At 46.5% G+C, this 27,995-nt stretch overlaps 2 protein-coding genes across 2 annotated transcripts in view; one reads left to right on the top strand and one right to left on the bottom strand.

Moving 5' to 3' along the window:
- The window catches only part of LOC119446025 (zinc finger protein 696), a 29,415-nt gene extending 7,157 nt beyond the window's left edge, over positions 1-22,258 (top strand). The window contains exon 2 of the mRNA XM_037710332.2: positions 13,827-22,258. The gene's annotated coding sequence lies outside the window, so the exon portion shown is untranslated. The remainder of the gene's footprint in view (positions 1-13,826) is intronic.
- Positions 8,455-9,966, bottom strand: LOC119445009 (tigger transposable element-derived protein 4). The gene has a single exon (XM_037709340.1). It carries the CDS (start codon positions 9,964-9,966, stop codon positions 8,455-8,457), a length of 1,512 nt encoding a protein of 503 aa, XP_037565268.1.
- Positions 22,259-27,995: the final 5,737 nt, after the last annotated feature.

Raw genomic sequence — 27,995 nt, 5'->3', positions numbered from 1 at the left:
TATGATTGAGTTGGCCGAGGGGCGCGGCACCCCCTAGCTGAGGTGCAAATAAACAACGAAAAGTAGACTGAGGGCGCTGCGAGCGAACTAGGTATAAGGGAGGCGCGCGCTGCAGTGGGTTCAGCGGGCGGGTGTCTCTGTCCTCAGAGCTGCTTTAACATAAAACTATTCCAATCTGCTTTTATGCCCATATGGGCGTGGCCTGAGCCATTTTGACCTATCACGAAGAGCTAATGGCAGATTTGGAATAAAAAGGCAGTTTCGGCCATAAGACGAAGCATCGATAGCTATATAAAATTAGTAGACAGCTACACGAAGTACGGATCGTAGTTTTATCGGCCGTATAAACTTGAAAACATTCGCTTACTAACTAAATTAACAAGCATGGTGCCACGCGCGCACGAACATGAACAAATCTCACTCGATCACCGCGCGCACTCAATGTCAAAAACGGTGGAGTGAGGAAACGCGGCAGCAGCTAGCGAATGGACCTTCATGCTGCCTCTCGCGTTAGCGCAAACTAAGCGGCGAAAACACAGCGCACACGAACCTATCAGCACTTGGCGCACTCTGTCCCCATCGCAGATCGCTTTCAAGATAGGGCCCGCTTGGCCGCACCACACTCAGCAACCGCCGAACCCCTTCCCCTCCTCCCGGTTCTTCACGCGCGACGGAAAACTGCGCTTCCTCCCCACTTTCCGCCCTTGAGTGCGCGAGGTTGAGCCGCCAATCAATCTAGCCACGCTTTCACTCGCACATACAACATACGGTGCGCGGCAACAATGTTATTGCCCTTGGAAGTTATATGAAACATTACAGCGATGGCGACGGTAGAAATGCGCCTGGAGTGTCCATACAATTACTATCACGATAAAAACAGATTAAGATAGTTTTACGTTATACCAGAAAGTTAAGCATTAGGTCATTGTGTGTGTGTGATTGCTACCACCAATTAAAATCTACAGGCACTATCACCAAAATTGGCAGCCACTATACAGTTTCAGTATCAGGGTAATCTGCTTCAAAATTCAGCTTAAGACGGTTGCAGTTCAGCGGTCGTGTTCGTTTATTCTGTGTTTCATCATGGTTTCGAAGTGTGCTGCAATATTCCACTATTCCACCAAAATTTAGATTGGCCTACTCCAAACTGCTCCAGAAGTAAATTTAGTCTGCTCCAGAACGCAATTTTACTTGCTCCAAAAATTGCTCCAAAATTACTTTGGGCAGTCCCACCCCTGAATGTTTCGTAGCAATGGCAGATTGCTATTCCATGATTCCTAGGTGTGATGGTGCAAGCTTTGTATATGGTGTGTGTGCAAAAAAAAAGATGGGAAATCACCCCACAGTGGGTGCAGATAGAGAAGGGACAAGGTGCTTTCTGGAAATGCGAGTTGATAACCTGAAAACCTTGCATGTGGCAGGGAAAGCTAAGTCAAAGTTATACCTCCCATTTTGCCATATGTGGAGAGCTAGCAGTTGCCAGTTGCTCATGCAAGATGACATTGGCAGGCAGTAGTGTGACGACAAAATTATTGTGAATTGGAAATATATTTACTAGGAGCATACGACCAGGTAAGGGCACAGGGACATAATTTTTTTCACTTTCCTTTATTGTATAGGTGTTGACTGTAATCGTGCTACAGAGCCTCGGTTCCTCAAATGTGATAGTTTTTTAACATGGCCAGTTTGAACTGCATGCCAAATGGATTGTGGCATTTGGGCATTGGGTGCGTTGAGCAGGTTTCATTACATAGCAGAAATTGGAAGTGATGCTCACATGTCACCAGATTTGTACACGTTAAGGTATGAGGCCAAATCGCAGCAAAAAAAAATTAAAAGAAAATGAATACAGATTACTAGTCTATGTTATAGAGCATCTTTTTTTAGACACATGATACCCTCATAATGTGTGTGACCATATTTTTTATTTTAAAAATTAATACATGTGGGTCTCTCGCCAACACTCATAACTTTAATTTGCCCCATTGCAGCTATATTTGTGAGCCATTGAATTGTGCACTGAACCAAAACTAATCAGATCCAGTGAATCCTCGGAGCACAGTGATTAAATAACCAAAAAATATGTTATTCCAGTCGACTCACCTTTCCATAAAAGGGAACCTTATCAAACCTCGGACGATTTTACTTATTGTTCATTGCATACCCAACAGTGTGAGAAATAGGTGTGCAAAGTTTCACTAAAAAATCTTTATCAGCAAAAAAGGTATGCTTGTTTGCTGCTCCTTTGAGGTCCGCAAAGAACCTCCAGAACGTAAACTTGTTTCAAATGTAGCGCGTCCCCTTTGGGAGAGTTACTGTTTATTAAAGATGAAAACATGCTGAAAATGCCCTTAGAGCATTATCACTAGTGAACGCATAATAACACGAAATAACAAAGAAAACTGCAAAATTTGGGCATGTTTGTTCCACTGGAGACAGGACACTTTCAGTTTCGGTTTCACGGGTGCTGGGTAGGGTTGCATTTGTTACTATATGTTTTGAACGAAACATATTAATATGGGAACAAAATGTTTTCTGCAGTAATGCTTCTTGATGAATTGTACATCTAACTTAACAAAAAACAAAATTGGCAATTTGAAAAAAAAAATGTTTTCAACTTGGCCTCATACCTCAAAGAAAAAAGTAACCAATTACAATCACAATGATTTAATTGAACAAATTAAATTGATTACAGTTACCAGTTACTTCCCCACGAAAGTACTTGAGGAGTTGCTCAAAACTGATCGATTCCATCTATGTTACAGTCCTCTGGACATCTATTAACATTGTACAGATACAGTAAATGGAACGTTCGAGCTTGCTGGTCCATTTCAATGCGTCCTCTGTACCCCTTCACATATTGCTTATCTTTAACAATTACTTTGCAAAAAATTCACCAGTCATCTTCCCAGCTATCGTTTACAAAGCTGTCAACCCAAGATTGGTTCTGCCAGGATTCTTTGTTCTGAGGACATCAGCAGCAACATTGAAAACTCGCTCGATGTGCGCTCTGGGTGGTAGGGTGGTGTTGTAATGTACAGACATGTGGCGCACAAGATGGTTGTTACTCAGTACCTGGGTTCTCTATGAAGTGCAGCACTTCGTTTTTGCTGGGACTTGGAGAAGATGCTCCCAGTTGGTTTGATGAAAAGATAAAAAATTGCCCGTATGTGATTTTCTGGCATTAACGTCACTGGACTCTCGCTATCGAGACACACCAGCACTAGTTTAATTCGTTTGCCAACGTCTGGTGGAGCGTTAAGATGAGGAGACAAATACTGAGCTCCCGAGTTTGCCTGTCTGAACGTATGCACATCCGCAAGGCTGTCGCATGGCACGATCACGGGTATTTGACTGTAGTTCCCGCCAAATTCAGCATCTCAAAGCTGCCTCAGCCTGTTACAGCTTCTGTCATCAATAAAGTAACTGGCTACGTAAATGAATTACAGCATATGTAATTCGTTACATACAAGTGTGGTTGTCACAAACCACTGACATGCTTGTCGTGCAGCCTGGTGCAGTGTTTCTAAGCCACAACACGACCATGTGACATCATTCATTCTTTCCTCCTTCGCTCTGTGCTTCTCTACAATCAATATCGCATAAGCCTGGTCCTCCATTGCATCTCACGGAATGCTGAGAGCCTTTCTCACCTTCTCATCCTTATTGACCTCTTGAGTGCTCAGCGGCAAAGTAATGGCGTGCCCTGTGACCACTGCATTCAGCTGTCTGAATTGGGTGTCCATGGTTTGTGGTAACTGGTGACTGTTACATAACCTCCAGTTTCTGCAAGGTAAGAAGGAAGACTGTTTCAAGGCCGAAACCATGCCTTTACATTGTGTGCATTTTAATTGTTTGCATTAATGTATAGCATGATGATTCATTCGTTGCATACTGAAGAAATTAAAGCTCCATATTGTTATGAATGGGTCAAATTCTTTTTCAATAAAGAAGAAAAAAGACACTGTTCTCTTAGTTAATGATGGGCCAGGGTGTCCTTGGTCTCAAGTAGTCATCGCTTACAGTACTCCTTGGACGCATTCGTTTTATGGGGACTTCGATGAGTGTGAGGTGTGAATTCTAGATGCAGGATTCAGTAGCTACACGACTGCTTTCTGGCTTCTGGCATGGCTTATGAGCTGTGAGTAAGGGGTCAGCCAAAGGGGTAAGCAGGTGATAGCCCCGGTCTTTGTATGATTAAACACTTCTCTTCCTAGGAGGAGTCCGCCGCATTACTCATTGCTTTTTCAGAATATGTGAAAACATGTAAAAATAGGGAACATTTCTAGTATATTCTTTTATTTTCTGTTTTTGCTCGTTTGTCCTTCCCCCAAACTGTTTTCATCCTGCTTTCTATTCAGATGACTTCGAAGTCCGTGCCAAGGGGGTCGTGGCATTGGGTATACGGTGTATTGCGTAGCTCATTATATTTCAGAAATTGGGAGTGATGTTGATTTGATTTGATTTTCTTTATTTGGTCTTTCCAGGAAAGAAAGGAGCAGTCGCAAAACTTACTTATTACTTATGTTCTGACTTCTTATTGCTTGTTGTCTGTACTGTCGGCAGTGAAGTAAACTACCACATCTAACACTTAAATACCCATATGTTACTTGTTCATTTTTCTAAAAATGGAAGAAAATGAGTCAAGTTCTAAGAGAACATCATTTTGCAAAGGTGAGCAGTCGCAAATAACACCGACTCCACAAACCTGCAATGTTTGTGCTAAAATCTGCTATAGTACCTCGCAATTAACGGCAAACTTTTGCCGATTCGTTTTGATTTTACTCACGTTTTATCACTGTGGCACACACACACCTGACAAATTAAACGAAACCTGGGTCAACTATAGTCTGGAGCGACAAAGGGATTAATGTGTGGAAAATAACACAGAGAGCTGCAGACTGTACAGATGTTCCGTTTACGCGGGACATGGTGGTAGAATAGGAGAAGTGGCCAAGTGGCACTGTTTCGCCAATGCTCCAAGCGTTTCGCGACTGCTCTCGAGTTGCCGGCATTTTCCGGAATGTGGCAGCAAGGGTAGTCCAGGACCATTTCACCACTCCACCGTATGTGAAAGTACTTAGTTGGCTGACGTCGCGAGCAATCAAACTTTATTTTTTCATCGCGGATATTTGAGAAAGAGCTTCATGTCATTGTCATACAACATTAGAGAGGTGTTAATTGACACTGGATATTTTCCGTCATGGGGGGTGCAACAGACTGCTAGCGCAGCTTAGTGCATGACTGCAGACGTGTCATTTACTCTATGCTTATCTACTTATTTTATTTATTTATTTTGCTAGATACAGATTGGTTCTGGGGGTTAAGCTACGCCGTTGCTAAAGGGCCGACGTTCAAGATAACTATTTTTGTATATGTTTGTGATCATCTACATATTTATGCTGATAATAAATATTTTATTAGCATATATACAGAAACAAGATTTACTGTTTACTGGAATTTTTACTTTAATGGGCTAATTGTTTATTATTATTTTTGCCATTATTAACGTCATTGAAGTTGTTGTTTTCATTCTTTAAAGCTCATGCAAGGATTTCAGATAATATAAAGCGCGTCACTTGCAACATTATACAACTCTGTTTGCAAGTGAACGCGGTGCCATCCATCCACAGCTGGCTTTTTTGGAAAGCAGCTTCCGACTTGGAAGAAATAATAGTGGGGATATATATATATATATATATATATATATATATATGTGTGTGTGTGTGTGTGTGTGTGTGTGTGTGTGTGTGTGTGTGTGTGTGTGTTTATGTGTGTATATATCGCTCACAGGGGGGACTGTTATTATGGGGAGATTATTCAGAAGAATAATATTGGGTAGGAGTGCATACGGCAGGCATTGCCAAATCGTGACTGGGAGCTTCCCACTGTCATTGAAAAGAAAAGTGTACAATCATTCCATTCTTCCGGTGCTAACATATGGGGCAGGAACTTGCAGGTTAACGAAGAAGCTCGAGAACAAGTTAAGGACTGCACAAAGAGCGATGGAACGAAAAATCTTAGGACTAACGTTAAGCGACAGGAAGAGAGCGGTGTGTATCAGAGAACAAACAGGGATAGCCGATATTCTAGTTGACTTAAGTGGAAGAAATGGAGCTGGGCAGGCCATGTAATGCGTAGGATGGATAACTGGTGGACCATTAGGGTTACAGAATGGATACCAAGAGAATGGAAGCGCAGTCGGGGACGGCAGAAAACTAGGTGGGGTGATGAAGTTAGGAAATTTGCAGGGGCAAGTTGGAATCAGCTAGCGCAAGACGGGAGTAATTGGATATCGCAGTGAGAGTCCTTCGTCCTGCAGTAGACATAAATATAGGCTGATGATGATGATATATATACACAGTGCACTTGGCACCCATGGGCGACATATTATCTTTTGATTCACTTATATTTCTCTTTTCTTTATTATTTTTGTCATTTCAATTTCAACCATAGATAATATCTCCGATTCATTGTCTGTTGGCTTTATATGGTCATGATTAACAAAATAGAGCCCCTTGGTTTTCCTTGTTCTCTCATTCATATATATATATATATATATTGTGGGGTCTCACACGTGCTCTTAGGACAAAGGAACGACAACACAGTAGTGCAAACAATCAAAAGGGAATTTATTGCACCTTTCATACACTGGTGCATGCTAGCCGAATTACTACCCATAGAACATTCACATGGGCGCGTGACAAATCAAGAAAGTCCGACTCACCTCGACCGGATAGCGAGCGAATATGTTCGCCCCATGCTATGACACCATCGCCTAGTCGTTCACGTGTACGGTCACGTGAACGGTGGCGAGTTCGAACGATCCGTGTTCGTCAATACCGGTCACACGGATTGCCAATACGGTCACGGATTGGCCACACGTATGGCACGCACTCTCACCTGTTGACTGGTAATGAACCCCCTTCCTGTAGCTTGAAGATGCCGGTACACTGAGAGTCATCAGCCCCTGCATTCGTAGCACATCCTCTCTTCAGAGGCTGCTGCTGCGACAGCATTATTGTAGAGCACGTGCCTCTCAGCCCTTGCGTTCAAGGGTCCTGTTGAGGCACCGGTGCTACTCTCACGTACATGTTTTGTGACATCACTTGAGAACAAACTATCCATGGGCATTTCCCTCATCTCCGGTCACTGTCATCATTTTAATAGTTACATATTTTACGCAATTTACAGCGACTGATGTTATGCCTATTTACAGCCATTCAAGATCCACCATCTCGCAGTACATTCCTATATCTCATAAACAATTCATTTGAAACTCATCACCACGTGTATGGCCACGTGTAGGCCATATGTGGCCCTTGCGCCAAGAAACCCCATACATCATCATCATCATCGTCAATACCGGTGTCCTGCTCCTAAGCCTTCTCGGGACAGTCCTGCGAATTGGGCCGGCACACGTGCGAACAGTCCGTGCGTGCTGCTCGCCGACCCCCAAGCCAAGAGACAAGCGCCTTCTTCCTTTTGCGCCCAAATAAATCTGCCGTTAGGAGGCGTTAGCAGCCCGACACTCGCGCCATCTCTCGTAATGCACCGCAACTTCGCCACCGTAAAGCTACGCGGCGAATCCGGATTACAGGAGACGGGAGCCATGTGGGGAAAACATCAGGGGACGGGTGAGAGTCACGTATACCCACAATATGTGTGTGCGTATGTTTGTGCAATATTTCAGGCACCATATTGATCTCTATCCTCAAAGCTGTTGTTTATCCCGGGCCATAGGCAATAAAAATACTACTTCACTGTTGCTACGTTAACATGTTTAATTATTACTCGAAGATCACAAGAAAACGATCATAGCTTTAATCTACTGCACTATTACATCTTAGTATGAGAATGTGCCAGTATGCAAAACAAAAGAAAATCTAAAAGTGGAGGACAAAACTATACAAAGAACTGGTGTAAACTAGTGCTTCGGAACTATAGGCATGAGAGCGTTCGTGCTCCTTTACATTACTGCGCTCAATCGCAGCGTCGCTATTACCGCGGCATTTGTTTTTGTTGTGCATTGTAACGTTGGAACAGTTATTCACTCTCTAACACATTCTAAGTGTTTAACAAGTGCCATGTCGGCATTAAAATTGTTTGGTTACTATTTTTTAGCAAATTTTTCTGCTGTTCTTTAGGGAGGTCAAGAATAATTAAACAAGTGCTGCATAATCCCGCAACAAGAAATTTACTTACAGCTATTGTGTAAGTGATTTTCATTCTTCGGGAAAAATACACATGTGCACGTGTAGCATGTCACTCTCAAATAGTGACATGTTACAGTCAAACCTCGTTAATACGTAGTTGGCCGGGAATGACGTTTGGGTACGCACTAAGCGATGTACGAATTAACCGTCAGTGCCGGTTTAGCGGCTACTTACCAGCCAGAAAAGAACGCCACGATCCCCACAAACACACTCTCACGCACACACAGGCACGCTAGCTTTATTCACTGGCAGGCAGCAAAAAGTCAGTTATTTTCACTTGCCGCCGTGGTGGTCTCGCCGCGACGACGGCATCTTCGAAGTCAGCAAGGCCAGCAGCCAGTTTGTCCATTAGGCCTCGCTTCTCTGCGAACGCTCGCATCACTGCCACAGCACGCGCCGCGTCGGATAGTGAAGGGCCGTCGTCCACTTCGACATCGCTGTCCTCCTCACTTTCGCTTGAAGCTGGACGAGGTGCGACGGCAGCAACAATGTCGCTGTCTGAAAAGTCCGGGGAGGTGGTCATGTCGCCGTCGACATCTCGGAAGGTGCCGAAGTTCACCTCCTCATCTGCTGCACCTTGCCGCTCGAGCACTTCAACCAAAAGGTTCTCGCAGTCCTCGGCGTCTTCACCGTCCGCGTCGTCGTCGCCTTCAAGTATTTTGAATTGCGCTCGCGCGAAACAATTCTGTATTGTTGCCGGCTGGACCTCCCTCCATGAGTGCGCGAGTAGGTGTACAGCGCCCAGTAGGTCTATGGTGTACGTTTTGCCGCTATCCATAACGAGCAACATCCTCTGTAGCAGATTTTTGCGGTACGTCTGCTTCACTGAGCGGATGATGCCCTGATCGAGGGGCTGGGCGAGCGCTGTCGTGTTCGGGGGCAAAAAGAGCAGCTTAATTGCCGTCAGGTTGTCCAAATCGACATGCGCCGACGCATTGTCGAGAACGATCAGGACATTCCTTTTCTTGGCAGCAAAACGGCGGTCCAGCTGGCGCACATACTCCTCGAACAGCTGAGCAGTCATCCACGCCTTTTTGTTGTGCTTGTAAATGACATCGGATGGCAAACGGGCGCCTTTGAAGCAACGCGGTTTTCCGTACCTGCCGATCACCATCAGTGGCAGCTTCTCACTACCGGTCATGTTGACGCCGAAAGCGACCGATACCCGATTTTTGGCATGTTTCCCGCCGGTGCACTTTTCATTCTTAAATGCCAATGTCCTGTCCGAAAGCAGGCAGTAGAAAAGTGCCGACTCATCAAAATTGAAAATGTCGGCGGCATCGTAGGCTGCCAAGGCTTCCTGCAATTCGTTGTGCTGCCACTCATCAGCGCCTTCTTTGTCCGCTGCAGCAGCCTCACCGCAAACAGCTTTCCCCACTATGCTGTAGCGAGCTTTAAATCTCGACAACCAGCCGTTGCTGCAGGCAAAACCGGTGCAATTCAGCTGAGCTGCGAAAGTTAGCGCTTTCTCAGCCAGAAGGGGTCCACTGACTGGCAGGTTCATGCTACGCGCCTTCTTCAACCAAAGCAGCAGGGCCTTTTCTACTTCGGGAAAAGCAGAGTCTCTGATGCGGCACCTCTTCAGATTGCTGCCTGAGCCGCCCCGCAACTTTTCGCGAGCGTTCCATATTCCGCACACAGTCGTCAGAGGCAAGTTCTTCTCACGGGCTACCGCAGATTTCTTCGCTCCATTTTCAATGGTGCGAATGATTTCCAGTTTTTCCTTTACACTCAAAACGTGATACGGCATAATAGTCTTCACGTGCAAATTAAATCGCACAATACGCACACCAAACATGCAAAAAAAAAGAAGGACACGCCGCGCAAAAGAACGTTGTAAAAGCACACAACACTACGCAAAAGCACACCACCACTGCCGTTAGCACTGGTGGACACGGGAGAATGAAAGAAAAGAATAAAGAAACGTGGCGTTTGAGCCGTTACGATGCTTGGATTGGATTCCAAAGTGACAGCGAATTCCCCTACCCTCAGCTCCTGCGGGCTACCAGAAGCTAATCTCGAAGGCCACGCTTTTGCGCCCTTTGATCGGCAACAACCGTACGAACAAAAAATACGTCGACGTGGCCATGTTGTGACGTCACTACGCTGACAATTGTAGTTTACCAATCTCGAAGGCCATGCTTTTGCGCGCTTCGATCGGCAACTCCTGTCGTCGCCACTGAAATTTTGGCGATTTTCTGCCCGTGAACATATAAAAATAAAGAAAATGGTACGTACTAACCGTATGTAATGCAACAAGCGACTACGGCTTAAGCGGTCAGCCAATACATGGGGTTCAATGGGGACCGGGTGGGGGAATCTTTGCGACTACGTTTAAACCGGACTAATACCCGTGCCACACGGGCACGGAAAATGGCATTTAGCAGTTAAGGCCTTAAGTTCCTGAATGACATTTTTTTCGGCCGAGCTGCTACACGTACAAACTTAATGACATTTGACCCGATGATGTCGATAGCAGCGTCTTCTGAAGGGAGCAATTTTAGAGCAATAATAAAAAAGATAAACATGGACTTACAATTTTAATATACCTTCAAATTTAGTGAAACGTAGAAATAAGCATACTACGGTGCCGACGTGTAGTTTGGTGCTGTCTTCTTCTAATGCACCAGCACTTCTAATGTTGTTGTTTTTATTGCATTACATAAGACCCAATGAGCTGGTTTAGGTGTCCTGTATGGCTTAAACACCTGGAAAATTTGTTTCCAGCTGAATAGGATGCCGTTTCAAATAATTTAAGTAAACCGCACTGAGCAAGCTATGGCGTCGAGAGTACGCATTTCTCAGTCGAATGAGTTCTGGCGAAGGCCTTCAGGTACGAATGACATTAACGCGAATGCCATTTGAACTGCGCGTGTGGCACCGCGCGAATGACATTAAATCTTAAGGCCTTAGCTACTAAATGCCATTTTCCGTGCCCGTGTGGCACGGGTATTACACATTAAGCGGGTACATATTAACGAGGTTTGACTGTAGTCGTGTTGATATTGCCTGTGCCTATTCGTTATCTTTAAGCTCCACAGATCCTGGTACAGTCACTTTCGTGTGCAAGGCTAGCTGAAAACCTTTACATGCACTTAAACACATAAACAGCCTCTTACTGCAAGAAAAATAGCAATAAACGCCAACCTTTTACAGCACAACGAAATCTTGAGATTGCTTCTATAGGCCCATAACACCGCATTGCCACTGGCGACTTTTGCAGAAACTCGAGAGTTGAGGAGGCATGCTTGCAGCGCTTGTTTGACCACTTCTCCTATTCGACCATCATGGCGTGGTACACCCAAAACACATAGTACTTACATTGCACCGCAGTTGAAGCCTACAAGACTGCACATGGCCAGGGTTATGCAACTCCAGATCAACTGAAACTATATACAGACACGGGGAAAAAATGTGATCCAACAGTCCTAACTTGGCGAACTGAAAGCTGGAAGTTGTGGGGTATCACACATGCTCTTGGGACAAAGGAACGACAACACAGTAGTGCAAACAATCAAAGGGGCATTTATTGCACCTTTCATACACTAATGCACACTAGCCGAATTACAACCAATAGAACATTCACATGGGCGCGCGACAAATCAAGTAAGTCCGACTCACTGCGACCCGATAGCGAGCGAATACGTTCGCCCCATGCAATGACACCATCGCCTAGTCGTTCACGGGTACGGTCACGCGAACGGTGGTGCGTTCGAACGATCCTGTGTTCGTCCATACCGGTACCCCGCTCCGAGCCACGCGAGACGTCTCGCGAAGCGCGGATCGGCGCACGCGCGGGACGTCCGCATCGCTCATCGATCCCAACCCAAAGTGAGCGCCTTCGACCTTTTTCTCCCAAGTCCCCCCCGCCGTTCGGTGGCGTTAGCATCGCGACACTCGCGCCATCTCTCGCAACGCGCCGCAACCACCACGATCGCCGCCAGTACTTAGCCAAACGGTGAAGCCGGATTACAGGAGACGTGCGAGAGTCGCGCATCCCCACAAAGTTGAGTGAGCCAACTGAACACACACTGTGGTGAGCCACATAACAGTTTCCGATGCAACGCTCAGTGCACTGTACTGCATTGATGCAAGAAGCATCATCTGCTCTCATCAGTGCTGCAACATTGTAGGTTGGAGAATTTCGGCAACGATCACCCTGGGCTGAACCTGTGGTTTAACCAGTTTCGAATAGGGGTCTAGTTCCAAGGTGATGGGGAAAAAAAATGTTTGCTTCTTTCAGCAGAAAATAACAGTTCAGCACTGGCTTTCGATTCAGTTCCGGTTTGGTTAGACGTTCTGATTTGCATACCACGTCTGTACAGAGAGCCCTGAATCGCTGCTTCATTTGTGTGCACAGCACAGAGCCAGGAGGGATATCAGTGCTGCCAGACAAAAGTTTCAGGGGACAGGTTTAAGGGCATCCTGACACCTTCGTGGTGCAATGCAGTTCAGTGGGAAAGCACCATTCCTGATTCGAGAATAAATAAGCATATAATGTCCACAATTGACAGGCAGCGTTGACAGTATGGCGTGTGTCGTTTCTGACCCAGCTGACAGAAATGTCTGCGGCCGCCGATAGAACCATTGAAGATGATTGTCGAAGTGAGCAAAGAAAGCTCCTTGTTGTTTGACTGTTTTGGCTACCTCGTGCTGCTGTCAAGCATTTAGTCTTTTAAAGCGATAGCTTGAAGGGTATTGTGACACAGAAAACTCGGTGTTGTCGGCGTTATTCATCAGTTGACCGTGAGCAAAAGCTTTCTACCAATCATAGTGTGGCGTGCCGCGTTTCTACCAATCACAGAGTGGCGCTCGGCTCCTTGCAGCACCACCAGAAATGTACTCGCCCTTATGTCCTTGTTTTCCATGTATCAGGGAGGCTCAGGTTCTCCTCAAGTGACAAACGTCACTTTTGTCCCGAGCCTACCCTTATCCTTGAGATGAAAATAAATTTGAATACTTGAGTAAAAATTAATTCGTAATTGATTTGCTGAACTATCACAATCGAAAATTGGCTTCAGCATATCAAAAACTATGAACTCAACATTGGGCTCTACATTGGGTTTCCAGAACCTAAATCGCAGTTAGGCATCAAATTCAGCATGTCGAAAACGATATGTTGTGCTTAGTAGAATTAATAAAGTTTGTGTCCTCTAAAACACAGTGACAAATCCCTTGTGCAATTTCTGTGCAGTTTCAACTACATGCTTCAGCCTCTCTCTACTCTGAAGATGTGGGAAGTGGCTACTTACTTTTGTGCCTTCTTGAGGGTGCAGGTTTGGGAATCAGTTGTTCGGTGATAAGATGTGTCCCCGTGGTTGATGGAGGAGCTTCTTGGGCGGAGCTGTTTTCAAAAATGCCTGTACTGGTACCATGCCCCCTCATGCATACGTGCACACACTCACACCAGCATTCTGGTCAAAACAAGGCACAAAAAAAGTACTAAAAGTGCTTGGTATTGGTGGAACAAGGTCTTGTTTGCAGCCAAGGTTCAAACCATTATGGCGCCCTGCTTGTCAAAGTGTATGTAAGCACAAATGTAGCGTGGCATGCTGTTGCTTCAGTGTGTGTGTGTGGTCCTTGTTGTGACGGGGTTTGTTTTGCCTCCAGGTGGAGTCCGGTGTCTTCCAGCAGCCCGCTGCTGTCTTCCCACGTTCACCACCACCGGACCCTAATGCCCCTTGACCACCCGACACCCCTGACCCCTGAACACGCCCAATGTCTTCGGCCGACGCGTCGTCGCCCTGAGGACTTCGTGCCCGCTGGCTGTGCTGTCTTGCAGCCAGCCGCCAGGAAAACTGCGTTTGTAACCGCACTGGCTCGCGTTCGAGTGTAAACCCTTTCCAAGAGCAGCAGAAAACACGGAAAAAGAAAGAGCAGGCAGACATGTCTCGCATCATGCCGCCGGTCAGTACTGCCGGCTCAGGTTTTTTAGATTCATCTACCTCGCTGTCTCAGCCTACCTCTTGTTCGCTCTTGCAGTCCTCCTCTGTTCTATCACTTCCTACCATTCTCTGTTCCGATGCCCAATCCGAGGCCACCATTGTTTTCTTTCTTCATTTGGAGAGCGAGCTTCTAAGACGGTCCGCATCCACCCTCAAGGCGCTCTGTGGTAGGAAAGCTGAAACCAGAAGTGACGGGCAGGCTGTCTTGTGTTTTCTCATTTAGGAGCCTGCTAATCCCACCAGAGCCAGTAGAAAGCTACCACGAGAGTGCTGTTAACTTGATAGCCGTTGAAGCATGTTTCGCTCTTTCTGTCTTATACCTGTTCCTCACTGCCTCTCTGAATGCCATTGCTTACGCTCTGGCAGGGGCCGCCTAGCTTAGCATCCCGTCCAGGAGGGCAGCTCGGTGTGGGGTGTACGCCTGTTTATGAGTTTCATTCATTCTAGTGCCTTTTCCCAGCAAATGTTGTATTTACGCTATGCCCGTGGAATTTGGGGAGGGGGACATCCAGGCTGCGACAACTGTTCTTGCAGGCTGTTGTGGTCACCAATTGGCTTTTAAATTTGTATGGGCTTGGGCAGTCTGGTTTTGTCTGGTTCGAACTGCCTTCATTGCTATTTGCCTCTAAGGAATTGCAGACTGGACAATAGGATTTTTGTACAAATAAGAGGAGAAGAAACGTGAAAAAAGTAGCCAACCCAGAATGAGGCACACCCCACACTTCTGCTCTGTCCCTCGCAATTCCCTTGCCCGCAGGGCACTGTTTTCTTCGAGTCCTGTTCTTTGTTGACTTTATAGAGAGAGAGAGCAGCAGTGTCTTTGAATGCATCACCACGACGTCGTCGGCTCCTTGGGCGACTCCCTCCCCTCGCCTCCTTTTTTTCCCCCTTCTCTTTCTCTCTCTCTCTTTCTCCTTGCTCCTAACATCGAGGCAACTTCTTGCAAGAGAGCAGCACATCCGGAAGAGGAATTGTTGTTGCATGGTACGGCTTGATCCGCGATATCTGCGAACATGAAGAATACTCTCCCACAGGAACTTGAAGTAGCAAAGCAGAGAAAAACAAACTGACTTTGAGTGGCTATGAAGAGCGGAAATGATGAGAAACCCAAGGAGTTACTTTTCTATGTACGTTATTTTTTTTATGTTGTGTTCATGTAACACAGTAGCAGCTACCCAGATGGTGCGTTTCCCATCTGGCCTGCAAGACCGCCTATGTCACTTTTTTTTTTTTATGTCATCTGTGACTTTGTGCGTGTCGGCATTTTTTTAAATCTCTTGAAAGATGTTTTTTTTTTTTTTTCTTTTTCTTGATGAAGTGCTGTTAGTGGTCATTGTCGGGGGATGCAGGTTGCAGTGTGTGTTGTTGGCATTTGTTCCTTTTGTTTCTTTTCTGCTCTTTCGATGTTGGTGTACTTAGAAAGACAATGTTGTAGTTCTCTGATGATTGTCTGTGCTTTCCTTTCTTAATGCACTGCAGTGTGTGTTTGCCTTTCTTTGTGTTGCTTTGACTAGTTCTGATCTGATCTGGAGACTTAATATTGGCTTTCACGTGCAGGTTGTGTTGTGAACAGCTCTACAGAGCTTAGTGCTATCGTGTGTTGAGTGAAAAACAAAGCTGTGAACATTCCTTGTATTGTCCCTGTTTTTCAAATGAAACAAAGTCTTGATTTGAAGTTTTGCTAACTTCTGATTATGGTGAAAACAAAGATTGTCTGATATTTTGCACACGGAGCACCTAGCATCGTGACTACCCCGATCTGAAGCTCGAAAAGTTAACTCAGTTATTTACTTGATCTTTTAAAGATTGTGGGTGCCCTGCATTTGAAATGGCTAACGAGTTGATGTAGGTGTAGCGGTTCGTTGCACGCTGTGTGCTTTCTACTCGATGCTTAGAAGTGGGCTTTGCCCCTATTGGGTTGCGGAAGGGAATGTCGTGCATGGTTGGATGAACGCTTCCCCTTGCTCCTTTTGTTTCCTCGCATTCCCTCTCTCCCGCTGCATCCCTCTTCTCGTCCTGTGGGACAAGTGAGCATTGGTGCGTGGCGCAGGAGTAGGAGCAAGCCCATCCCTCTGCTGTCCCTGCTTAGCAAGTGTGCCTCATCTCCTCGCTTTCCGCCTCACTCTTCCCTCTTTCCCTGGCTTGTGGTGCTTGACACGGACACGTGCGGTTGACACACATACACACACACACACACTGTGAAGGACGCTGTTGGTGCGATGAGTGGCCGCCAGGCCAGCGGGACGGTTTCTGGTGCGCCCCTTTTATTCTCCCCCCCTTGCCACCCCCGAGGCCCAGCCCCGGTCCCAGCCCTCGCCCCTGGGATGCCCGAGGGAAAAAAAAAGGCCTTTTACGGAGTGGCCGGCCCTTCAGCGACGTGGTCGAGCGACTGACGCGCAGGACTGCTGATAATCCCCCCCCTCCCTATATTCCCAGCCCCTACACCTTTCGTATACATATTTTTTTAATCTCTTTTGGAACGCGTGACCGACTGAAGATCACGAAGCGTTGCGGTCGACCCGGGGACTTGCGGGGGTGAGTGTGCGTGTGCCGCCCCCCGCTGGCTGCCAGGCTGCCGCACCCGGGAGCGCCCACTGATGGTAGCGAGTGGAATTGGACTTTGGTTGTGTGGGCAACACTCCTGGTGTGCTGGTGGCTGGCTGGCGGTGCTCTATAGTTTTTGAGCAAGATGTACACGCAGACGTGCGATTGTGTGATGAGTTGCGCCTGCATCCCCCATTCTTGTGGCGAAGAAGAGAGTGCATTTTGAACGTGTGTGCTTTGGGGCATGAGGCACCTAGTGTCTCTCAGGTGCGTTTGTATGTCTGTTTTTTCTTCTCCGCTGCTCTGTGTGCCCCAAGAGCCCGCTTTTCTGTTTCTCCAACTGGAGGCAGTTCTTCTGGTCTCCAGCCTTGGCTCCCTTGCTGTCTTGCTGCCATACGATAGTTGTTCTTTTACCCGGCAGCCTTTTTTCAGTTGATACACTTTTCTTTATTTGCCACACCCGTGAGAGACTGCTGTTGTCTCTTAGTGAGTCGTACAGGTGTACGGCTTGCAGGTGTGCCCTGGCACCGTTTCCTCCGTTTCTTGCCTCCCATGTTTTCAAAATTTTGGCCTTTGTTTTCTTTGTGCCGATTCGCTTCGTCTTGGCCCTGTTCCCCAACCCGTCCTTTTCTTTTCTTAATGCATAGGAAGTGTGTGTCTTCTGGTGTGTATCAGGTCTGTGCACTGAGAACTGTCCCTGATTCGATGTCACAAGTGGGTTCTGGTCGTTGTCCTGAGTTTTGTGCTGTAGGCATAATGAGTGTAGTGAGTGTGCGTGCACTTGTAGAAGCCTATATGTATGGCCTTCGCATTCGTTTGTATAGACGGGGCAGTCTTGAAGAAATCGTGTGAGTGGAGAAAAATTGTTCATCCGAGCGTTGGTCCTTCCATGCTGAAAACATGAGCTTGCCTTTCCCTCTGTATTCTCCCCTCCCCTTCCGAAAACTAAGGAAAGAATCGTTTTGACTTACTATGCAAAACTGCAGTCTGATCGGTGCGTGTGTGTGCTTCCAGGGATGAAACAAAAAAAAGGTTTTTCAGTGGAAAGGGCTCCAAACTGATGCCCCATGCGTTGTGCTTTGTGCACTTTCCTTGGCTCCGAGGGACAGTCCCTCGCTCCCTTTTCTGAGGTCTGCTTGACAGGTCGAGGATAGTACATTGAAAACAGTCCCTCAGCTCCCTCTGGTGCAGTTGTCCCATTACCCATGAGACAACTAGTGTCGTGCTTTTCTCTCCCTTCTACCTCGCCTGCTAACTTAGTTGCCATGCTGGCAACTGATGTGGTGCCCCGTCTTTAAGCTATACATTGTGTCTGGGTTTGTTTGGAGAAGAAAAAAAAAAAGTTCCTTTGTCGCACTCGTGGGCCTGTGGTGTGCCCGGGCTTTTCTGTGGCACCCTTGGCACCGCCCGACCAAAGCCTCGCCCAGTGCATGCATGGACACGCACACACACACAGAAAAACCCTCGGTGGGCTGTGGTGGAGCCCACCGTCATCGACGGGTGGCGGTGAAGTGCATGCCGCCGCCACCATCGTGACACCAGCGTCGCGACAAGCACCACCCACTGGTGCCGGGACGCCTCCTCCGCCAATCTGCCGCTCTGCCGTGGCATCAGCGACGACGACAACCGGAAAGACTCACGCAAAAAGGAAGGAAAAAGAAAATGTGGGGACAATTTCTAATTTCCCATCTGGCGCATCTGGGAAGTGATATAAAAAAAGGCACGGAGTGAACACTCCTTCATTGGTGTTGGGGTGGGGGTTCCTCGAGCTCTGGAGGATGCCTCGCCGGGCCCGTCCTTCGGAGCGACCGCAAAATGATGTCCTACGTAAGCATTGATGCACGGCGACCCGTTTGACAGGTGCCGCACGATTGGGGGACGATGTGACTGCCGGCGGGAGATCCTGTGGCCACCTGTGCGCGTCGCCCAACAAGACTGTGCTTCGGTGGTGTGCAGTGCTAAGTGTGGTGCGGTTTCTGTGCTACCTTCGCCACTGTGTGACCCTGCAGGGCTGTGCTACGGGTCTCTCCATGGCTCTAGAAAAAAAGGGGGTGGGTTCTGAAACAAAAAAGAAGTGGCTTTACGTGCGGCACCTTCCCATTGGTCTCTTTGGCCGAATAAACGAAAAATGTGGGGGACAATACAGCATGTTTCTGGCAAGTGGAACGTTTCGGACTTTTTAAAATTACGAGAAAGGTGCAGTCTTGGTTTCTGGATGGAGGAACCTCCCTGGTATGTGTGGCCTGGCGTGTCGGTTGTCGCCTCGTGTGTTTGGTGTATATAACTCTTGTCTGGTTTTTTTGTGGGTCATTTATTTATGACAAGGGAGCGCGCGATCCCTTCCTGTCCAGGCCCTCAACTCCCCCGACCCCGCCCTGGTTGTCGTGGGAGTCACTTTCGGGCGGGGCGGTGGTGCTCTCTCTGTCTCTGCAGAGAGGAGTGTATATAAGCAGTGCCAGCAAAGTTCATAAGCCTCCTCTCCCCTCCTGGCCCCATTACCTTCTCTCGTAGTGGATAGCGCCCCCACCGTTTCATACCTCAGAAGAGCTTTCGAAAGCATCTCCTCTTCCTGTGGCCCTGAGCACATCGTGTTGGTTGCCCAGTGGCGCCAGCTATCCTTTGTTCCGAGTGCTGGTCCAGCCTTACCCCGATGCTTTTGTCAGCCATGTGCAGCCCCTGTGTGGGCGGCAGTGCAGGTTTGCTAGAGAGTTGTGGGAGCAGCTGTTGAGACCAATGCCCTCCGTGCAAGCTGTAAAGCATAGCGAAAAAGATTGCTTGTAGACGTGTCTGCAACACAGGCTTTCTTGGCACTGTCATAGTTAGCTTCGTACTGCAGGAGAGTGGGAAATTGGGCTTGTTAGTGATTCTGAGACATTTAGTGCAGCAAAATGATGTGGGCAGGAGCAGATGCGCACACCACTTTGCGTGTGTGCTCTTGTCCATCTTGTGTTCCTGCGCTGTCCGTCTAATCTTGCACTGCAGTTCACACAGTCTTCGGAGACAGCTGTCAGTCAGCGCTGTGTGTGCCACCTGCTGTCTTATATTTTTCTACTAGTTTGCTGTTGTCACACATTGTGCTTCATTTCATCAGGGTCGTCTACATTTCTGTTTCGTTATCCATCTTCTTTTATTAAGAGCACAGGTAGAGTTAAAGATACAGAAAGGCTGGCTCGATGCAGTCTTCTGGCGATTAAATTCTTGAATGGATGGCTGATGCTGCCCCCTGCCGCTGTTTTATCTATTCGTGCCCCCGCCCTCTTCACCAAGTTAGCGTGCATCAGCTTTTTATCTCATGTAAAAGAAAGTCATTGGGGTGTTCCGAGATGCAGGTGAAGGTTTAGCTGGCTCTTTATCTTAAAAACGTGTGGCCTTAAGTTTGGCGGGCCGCTTGAAAGACTCTTTCTTCCAAGTTTTTGCATGCATGCAAGTCTCCCATAGTTAGCCCTGCATTGGGCTTTTTATGCACTCATCTTGTGTTCATCAGTTCTCTCATTTCCTTTTTATTCTCAAAGGGGAAGAAAAATAAAACGAGATTTGCACCACTACCCTTCCTTGTGGCAACTAGACCTGGCACGCCTCCCCTATGCCTTTTTTTTTCCCCCTTCACCTCCGGTGTGCATGATATTTCATCTCTCTAGCAGTCATTCACATCTGCCTGAGTGAGAATGCAAATGTGCTATCGCGTCTTGCATAAAATGCGAGCAGGTTCTTGTTTTGTTTGGCTTTTGCATTTCTAACGTTGCTTGTTTTGTTGTGAAAATGTCCTGTTCCCCACCTCCCTCCTTCTCAAGAACTGTACAAGTATAGACGTTGCGGTTGTGTCCTTGCCCCCCCTTTGTCTTTGAGTTGTGTGCCACAGCAGGTTGCCTCACTATGCGTCTGCTTGGTTGGATACTTTTTATTTGGAACCGGGCTCGGCCAATGTAGAGTTGCTTAATGCACTTTGTTTCCCCGCTGGTTTTACGCGGCTCGCTTTTAATGGTTTCCTTCTGTTCACAAGAACGTTGGCTCTTACGGCCTGTCCTTAAGGTAGCTGCCACAATACCTCTTTTCTAGCAGGCAATCGTGTGACGAAGAAATCTGTATTGGGCCATTTATAATAATGTCATTAATGAAATTTCTGCCTAGAATTGTTTCCGACCAGTAGTGTCTGCTTGTTTGTTTTTATACTAGGCCGTTTACTGGCCCATAATTTTTATGGGTGTAAAAATCATTTCCATTGTCCTCCTAAAAAAGAAATTGGGAAGACGTGCTGCTGCACTTGCGCTGTGATTTTCTCTATGGTTCAACATTTATTTTTAAAATTTTGAACGATTAGTGTTAAGCTGCACATGGTATGAACTTGTAGGTGTGCATGTAAGCATGGATCTCCTCTTACCCCGATCCCAACCTTGCGAAATGCTCGCGTCTCCTTCCTTGGCAGTACAGTATGAAGGAGAGAGACCCAACACTGTATTATTTGGGGTTAGCTTTATTTCCCCGCAGTGTGTGATGAATTGATAAAATTTGCTTTTTTGCAATTTGGTAATTTTGCTTGTTTTTGCCGATGGTTCTGGTGCCTTCCATTGCCCTTGTTTACAGCAGTGGAGAGGGAAGCACTCGCATGTTGTACAACCTTGCCTGTAGCGCCAACTGGTCCCCTTGTGTTGTTGTGCATTATTCTTGGCCTCACCTACCACCCCATTCCTAAAAATCACGGCGTCATTATTTTTTTGTCAACCTCAGAGTCTAGTTTCAACCTGTGTCTCTCTTAATAACGGGTCTTCACCCTTGCCCCACCGACCCTCTCCCACACTCATTTGACCAGCTGCCATCATTTTTTAGGTAAATTCAGAATAAGAGAATACGACAAATTTGGTGAGAAATGTTGGCGAGATCTACGTTTTAGTGGGGAGAAAGAGGAAAAAAAAAAAAGAATGGTCGACGAAGGGGGGCGTAAAATTAAAGTGCAAAAACGTAGCCCTGTGCGCTGCCCGTCTCAATGGATGAAAGTCCCTCGCTGCGTTTTTTTTTTTTTTTTTGGAAATGGTAGGTTGGTTATGTCTCCCCATATCTTGTAGTTTTTAACACTGTTGATGTGAGTGTGTCAGGATCTTTTTAGGAGAAAAATAATCAGTCTGTGTATAATCGCCTGTTTGTCGCTGTGACTGTAGAGCAGGCAAGAGGACGGTTCGTTGCTGGAGGAATTACTCGCCGTACATTGATTGCATCCCAGCGATCTTTCTCATGTCAGACCAAGCGCGGGTCATTGTGCACCCTTTAATGTAATTGGCTAATTTCGTAAATTAATGCCCTGCTTTTCATTGTTGCCATATCAAAGCAAAATGCGGTCAGAAACGATTGGTACAGACTGTTTGCTGCTTGTACAATATTTCTTTTTTCTCGGGCAGCATAGTTTGTGACAGCATCCGTACTCTTGCCTATCTGACGGGGCATGACAAAACATTTAGTGTGTGATGCAAAGTGTATTCATGCGAATAGTGTAACCTCATCTGTTTTTTCTCCGTTTTTCGAATTGCCAATAAAATGATACGAGTGGCGTCCGTAGCCTTGCTTGGCTGCCTCTTTCTTTGTGGTACTTGTTTGCGACAGAAAGCAGCCACTGTGCGGGGTCGTATTGTGCTGCTTTTCTACCTGAAGATTTTTTTAAGTTGGCTCAGTTTTCAGATTGATAGCAGAGGAAAACTGAAAATCTTGACAAGAAGGCTTAGTAGTAGAGTTCATGTAATTTTTAATTGCGATAGCACACGAACACTAGAGGCGTGTTCGTGTTGTTGTTGTGCTGTCCTAGTATCAACGGCGCACGTGCTGCATGTGTTAGAAGCCGTGTTACCTGCTGTGAGGTTGACAAGCACGTTAGTTCTACAGAGATGCAAGCTACCCATAGCCAGTTTGGCTACAAAATGATAAAGCAAATTGTACGCTGTGTTCAATTGTCTCGGCAGCAGAGCCAGGGCACGAGCGTTGTGTGCACGCATGCGAGCATTCCTGCCGAGTATGTGGAATATGCAGTAAACTTCTAGCTAAAAACATAGCGAAACATCATCGAGGTCCGAATCCGAGCCAGTTGGTAAGGCAACATCATCTTTGAGAAAAACGGCGCAAAAGACGATATGACGAGTGGCAGTGCTGTGTTCTTGTTTGCCACTCGCTGTGTCCCATCTTCGCTGTTTCATTCAAGGACGTCGAATAATTATCTGGGTGCTGACAAACATCGAAGGTTTTCCGCCGGTCTTGTCTCGTGCACCGTCTCAGTGCGATTCCTACAACGCTTCTGGTGGCACACGTCGTGGCGGCAGCATTTTGAGACTCCTGGTAGCTGCCAGGACACTGATGCTGCGCAGCAGCAGTCGCCTCGTGCTGCATCGAGTCAATATGTCGCCCTCTTGATTGTTGGAACACTGTCTGAGGAGCTTGAGTGCAACACTAAACCTTCCCATCGCTGTCAGTGTTTGCACTTTAAGGAAAAAGTGCCCACTGCTGGTTTTTGTAATTTTTTCTAATAATGGGAAACTATTTTGAAGCGGGAAGCAATACATGACCTTTCTTCAGTTGAAACGTTCTGCCACCATTTCACTCGAGCAGTGTAAGCGGGTATGAATCCAGGTCTCTGCGTGTAAGGTGTGCTATACTGAAAAACTGCGGTTGCTCTACACACATTGCATTAGATGCCACTTGTTTACACACTGATAAAGGAAACCACCGCATTTTATATTTCGGTCTTGGCATCAAGTTCTCCAATTTTGTGTCTCCCAAATTAAGTGTTCTGCCAGTAGCATAGGCATTCTGAGGTGTGTAATGCTTAGTTTTCAAAAGGAGGCCCGCTACTTGTTCTTAGGTGTGTAGTACGCCTGGTTCTAAAGGGCACTTCCTTTAGAATCGTCTTCAATCAAGATTTCTTGGTTGGGTTGTGTATAAAAAGAGTTGAAAGCAGTTGAGCGTGGCCCTTCCACAATTTTTATTTATTCTTGGCTAGCTTGAAGCATCAGTGACGGAGCATGAGGAGCTTTTGCCCATCTGTACGTCGTTGTTGCACTTGGTGTTGGTGCAGTGCTGTTCCCTACGAACAGGTGGCAGTGGTGAGATTTTATCTTTCACCGGAAACCTCTGGCAGCTGCCTGCAAGTGTGGGCTCAACCTTGGATAAAGTATGCCATTACTGTCTCTGAAATCGATGGTTTGACAAGTTGTCGGATTGGGTAGTAAATTCATGTCAAAAAAGGCCTCTGACCAAAAAGACGTTTCGTACAGCAGCCAAAACATTCAATACTTAACACCATTTTGGTCAGTACCCTTCTCTTTTTGAAATGAGATTACTGTTGTTAAATGTTGTGTGAGGAAGAAGATCGGCACGCTGAACAGCCCGTTGCCATCGTGTGGCTCGTACCCAGTTCGCTCTCTGGCTACGCCCTACCTGCTGGTGCTGCGTTTCTCGCTGCCGCTCTACGACCCAAATAAACCCCCTTTACAGTTGCTGCACCACTTTTCTCAATTTTTGACAGCATTTTACTCTACTGTGAGCAACAACTTTGCCCAGTATTGAACTGCTGTGGTGAGTCTGTGGCCACAGCGTTCTGCTGCTTGCCGAGCACATGGGTCGCTGGCCCAACTTCTGGCTGCATTCCAGTGAGAACGCATTGCAAAAATGACGCTTGCGTGTGATAGCTTTCAGTGCATGCTAAAGATCCCAATGTGGTAGAAGCTAATCCTGAGCCTTCCACTGTGACAAGTGTCGTTGCACCTGCACTGCTGTGGATTGTTGAAACCCTGTCAACCAAGCAAGTCTTTAGAGTGATGCTTGTGCCAACTTCCCATTCACAGAAGGCACTGAAACGGCAGTTCACAAGAGAAGCAGAAAATAGTAAAACTTTAGTGACAGTATTGACTGCCGTGGGAGAAGACTGAACTTGAGAGGGAGAAACCCGTTTGTATGGGGCCTTTCTGCTGCACGCCTTGGGTGTCGTTCTTCACGACTAAGTGGAACTGGTGCTACCTTCAGTTCGTCTGGGACCCAGAGGTGTGTTGAGTGGTCTCTTGTAATGACAAGGCCAGGAATTACTGGCCCCCATGTTGGACAGCTGTAGTCTGCCATCCAGGTTGTGGGGTAAAATTCAAGTGGAACAGCTCTGAAGAGCAGAAATGCCTAATTGAAGTCCTCTATTATTGCACCTTTTGAAGCAATGGGAATTGCATCGAATGTTCCTTAATAGGACAACAGATATGTTCTTGCTCTTACTGGAGGAATTGACTAGTCGGGTGCCAAAAATAAATTCAACCAATAGCCATCGTGTTTTGTATGCTCTCAAAGGCGTGGAAGGTGGGAAAGTGCAAGATTCCTCAATGTTGCACGAGCAAGCAGGTGTCCTTCGAGTGAAATTGTATGTTCTGTGCTTATATGTTTGGCTAGGTTGTCCATGACCACATTGTCAAGCAATTGAGAAAGTTCATCTATCACGTTAAAAAGGTCCCACTTTAACTATGCTGCCAAGTGTTTGCAGGACAGCTGCAGAGCAGGTAGATCTAGCAAGTTGTCCATTCAGCTACTCTAAATATAGGAACATCTGCAAAGCACAGCTATGCCGAATACTCGCATGCATTTTTTATTTTTTCCAGCTGCTTCTAATTGAGCACTGCACGGGCCTGATTTTTCGGCCCGAGCCCGGCCCAGGCCCGCTTTACGAGGGCCGAGCCCAACCCGGACCTGGGCGTACATGATCGAGACCAGCCCGGACCCGGCTCGGGCCCGTGGTTCCAAGCCCGGGCGTTCATTACTAAGCTTAGCTAGGGCCCGTGTGTGCATGACCAGGCCCGGCCTGTAAGAAAAAAAAATCTTTTTTTTTTACTTGCAGATTGTATCGTATCTGTCAGCCTCACCTTCTCGAGGTTTAATCAGCTGCAGTATATAAGCGATAAAAGACCGAAATCTTTGTTTCTTCCACGGGAACATCAGTAATCCGGCCCATTGCCTGTGATGCTATTTTTCCGCTGGTGCGCATGCACTAACCTTGATTTGTACGATATGGTTCCATGATGTCATTTAGCATGCATACAGGGTGTTTCATTTTAGCTGAACGAAATTTTAAAAAATTGCCTGTGGCAGAATGCACAATTATAATCCTTGATCTAAACTACTTGATGAGGCGGCCATTACTTCCACGAGAAATCAACACGCCTAATTGAAGAATTAACATAATTATGCTAATTAACTTTTTATATAATTATTTTACGGCACATCTTTCAATCTACGAATTATAGCCGCTGAGTTCGCAAGGTGTATCCACTTGGAACGAATTCTCAGGACTAAACCAGTTTAGAGATATTAATTTTCAATGTGTCCGACGAAATCAGTCAAATCAAATCAATTTATTCTCCAGTTTACATGCTGGATGGTCATTTTGGACTAAGAGCTACATACGTAACTTGACGTGACCCAAAAGACCAGGCAAGGGCAATAGTACAGCAAACAGTGTGCGCACATGTACAATAATGCAGATATATTGCCAGCTATCGCTGGAATTCCTCATGGCCGAAATAGCTATGAATGGAAAGACAAAGAACATTTCTGTCACGGCGAGTTAACATTACTGGAAAAATGTTTTAACAGAATGCATTTTAAACAACACTACAATAGCAATACTAGCTATACAAAACAACGCAACACCAGCTATACAACATAGCATGAGACTGAATATTACAAGATTAACATTTGCCAAGAAAACAAAACAGGTTGTACATTATATACTCGGAACCATACACAACGGCAGTATAATAATCACATCAGATACATTACAAGCGAACGAAGTATGAGCCGAGTTCTTTCTTACTGAAATTATCGACATTTTTTTATTTCTTCAAAGTGAATGGTAGGTTATGTATTAACGACTGATGCTTATAGAGTGTTCTGAAGTATGGAATTGACCATATCTCAGGATTTCTTGTGTTCGCATTAATGCGACGACCTCTGAGGAGGCAAATTGTTTTATGTAGTTCCAAGCTAATTCTGACATGGATGGCCTAATGGATGGTCAAAACGCCGAATTGAATAATTAACGTAATTACGCTAATTAACTTCTTAATTATTTTACGGCACATCTTTCAATCTACGAATTGTAGCCACTGAGTTCGCAAGGCATATCCACTCGGAACGAATTCTCAGGACTGAACCAGTTTCAATATATGAATTTTCAAAGTGTCCGATGAAATGCACGGGCGTTCCAGTTAACTTTTTATGGAAAACGATGTTTTATGCATTGAAGCACAAAAGTAGCTGGCCTTAGCACTCAAATAATGCAGTAGTATCGACACTGGTAATAGTGCAATCGCAATAGCGGTAACATGGAAATGGTTTGAGGAGCGGTTCGTTGTATAATTTATTTTTCATTGCATGGAAACAATGTGCGTTTTTGTGGAAAAGAAAAAAATTAGCGTAGCTTGCACTGGCGGCACAATGCTAAAGAGAGAGAGAATAAACATCTTTAATGTCTAAATGTAGCTTTGGAGAGGCGTCCTCATTCCAGAATGCCTTGAGCTCGGGCCGCGTTCTGGGCCCTCGCAATCAGCCGTTGCTGATCTTCGAGGTCGGAGCTGGCCAAGGCTCTCTCCCAAAGCTCGTTGGTGTGGTAAGGGTTCGGAGGATTGAGTGGTGCCTCTCTGCAGCCCCGTACTATGTGCCTGAGGGACCCGGGCTCTGCGCAGAAGCGGCATTGCGGAGAGAATTGTGTAGGGGCTATGAGGTGGTTTCTGGTTGGGTGGGGGAATGTGTTAACCTGTAGAGCTCGGAGGAATCGCTCCTGCTCTCTAGGTAGTGACTTGTGTGGGGGTGCATATGTTCTGCGGGTTAGCTTGTAGTGTTGTGTGATGTCTTGGTATGAGACTAGAGGGTGCATACGCTCGGGTTCAGATTCCTCAGCGTCGGCTCGGTGGGTCAAATCTCGAGCCACGTGGTTGGCGACCTCGTTGCCAGGAATGCCGTGATGAGCTGGCGCCCAGATGATTATGACTGATCTGGTTGGCGGCTTTTGATTTATTATCTTGAGCGTAGTGGCATGAATTCTGCCGCTAGCGAAGTTGCGGCATGCCTGTTGGGAGTCGGTAACTATGACTTCAACCTGTGTTTGGGAGAGCGCGAGGGCTATGGCCGCTTCCTCGGCTTGGAGGGGATTGTATCGGGTGAGCGAAATGCTGCTCCGATGTTTTTTGTTGACGATTACGGTGGCTGTTGTGGCTGTGCGTCTGGGGTAAGACTCCGCATCTGTGTAGGCTGTAGAGGGCAAAGTCCTGTATCACTTGTG

This window comes from Dermacentor silvarum, chromosome 3, assembly GCF_013339745.2.
Source record: "Dermacentor silvarum isolate Dsil-2018 chromosome 3, BIME_Dsil_1.4, whole genome shotgun sequence".
In the NCBI taxonomy this organism is placed as follows: domain Eukaryota; kingdom Metazoa; phylum Arthropoda; class Arachnida; order Ixodida; family Ixodidae; genus Dermacentor; species Dermacentor silvarum.
This window is presented reverse-complemented; position numbering and strand designations above follow the sequence as displayed.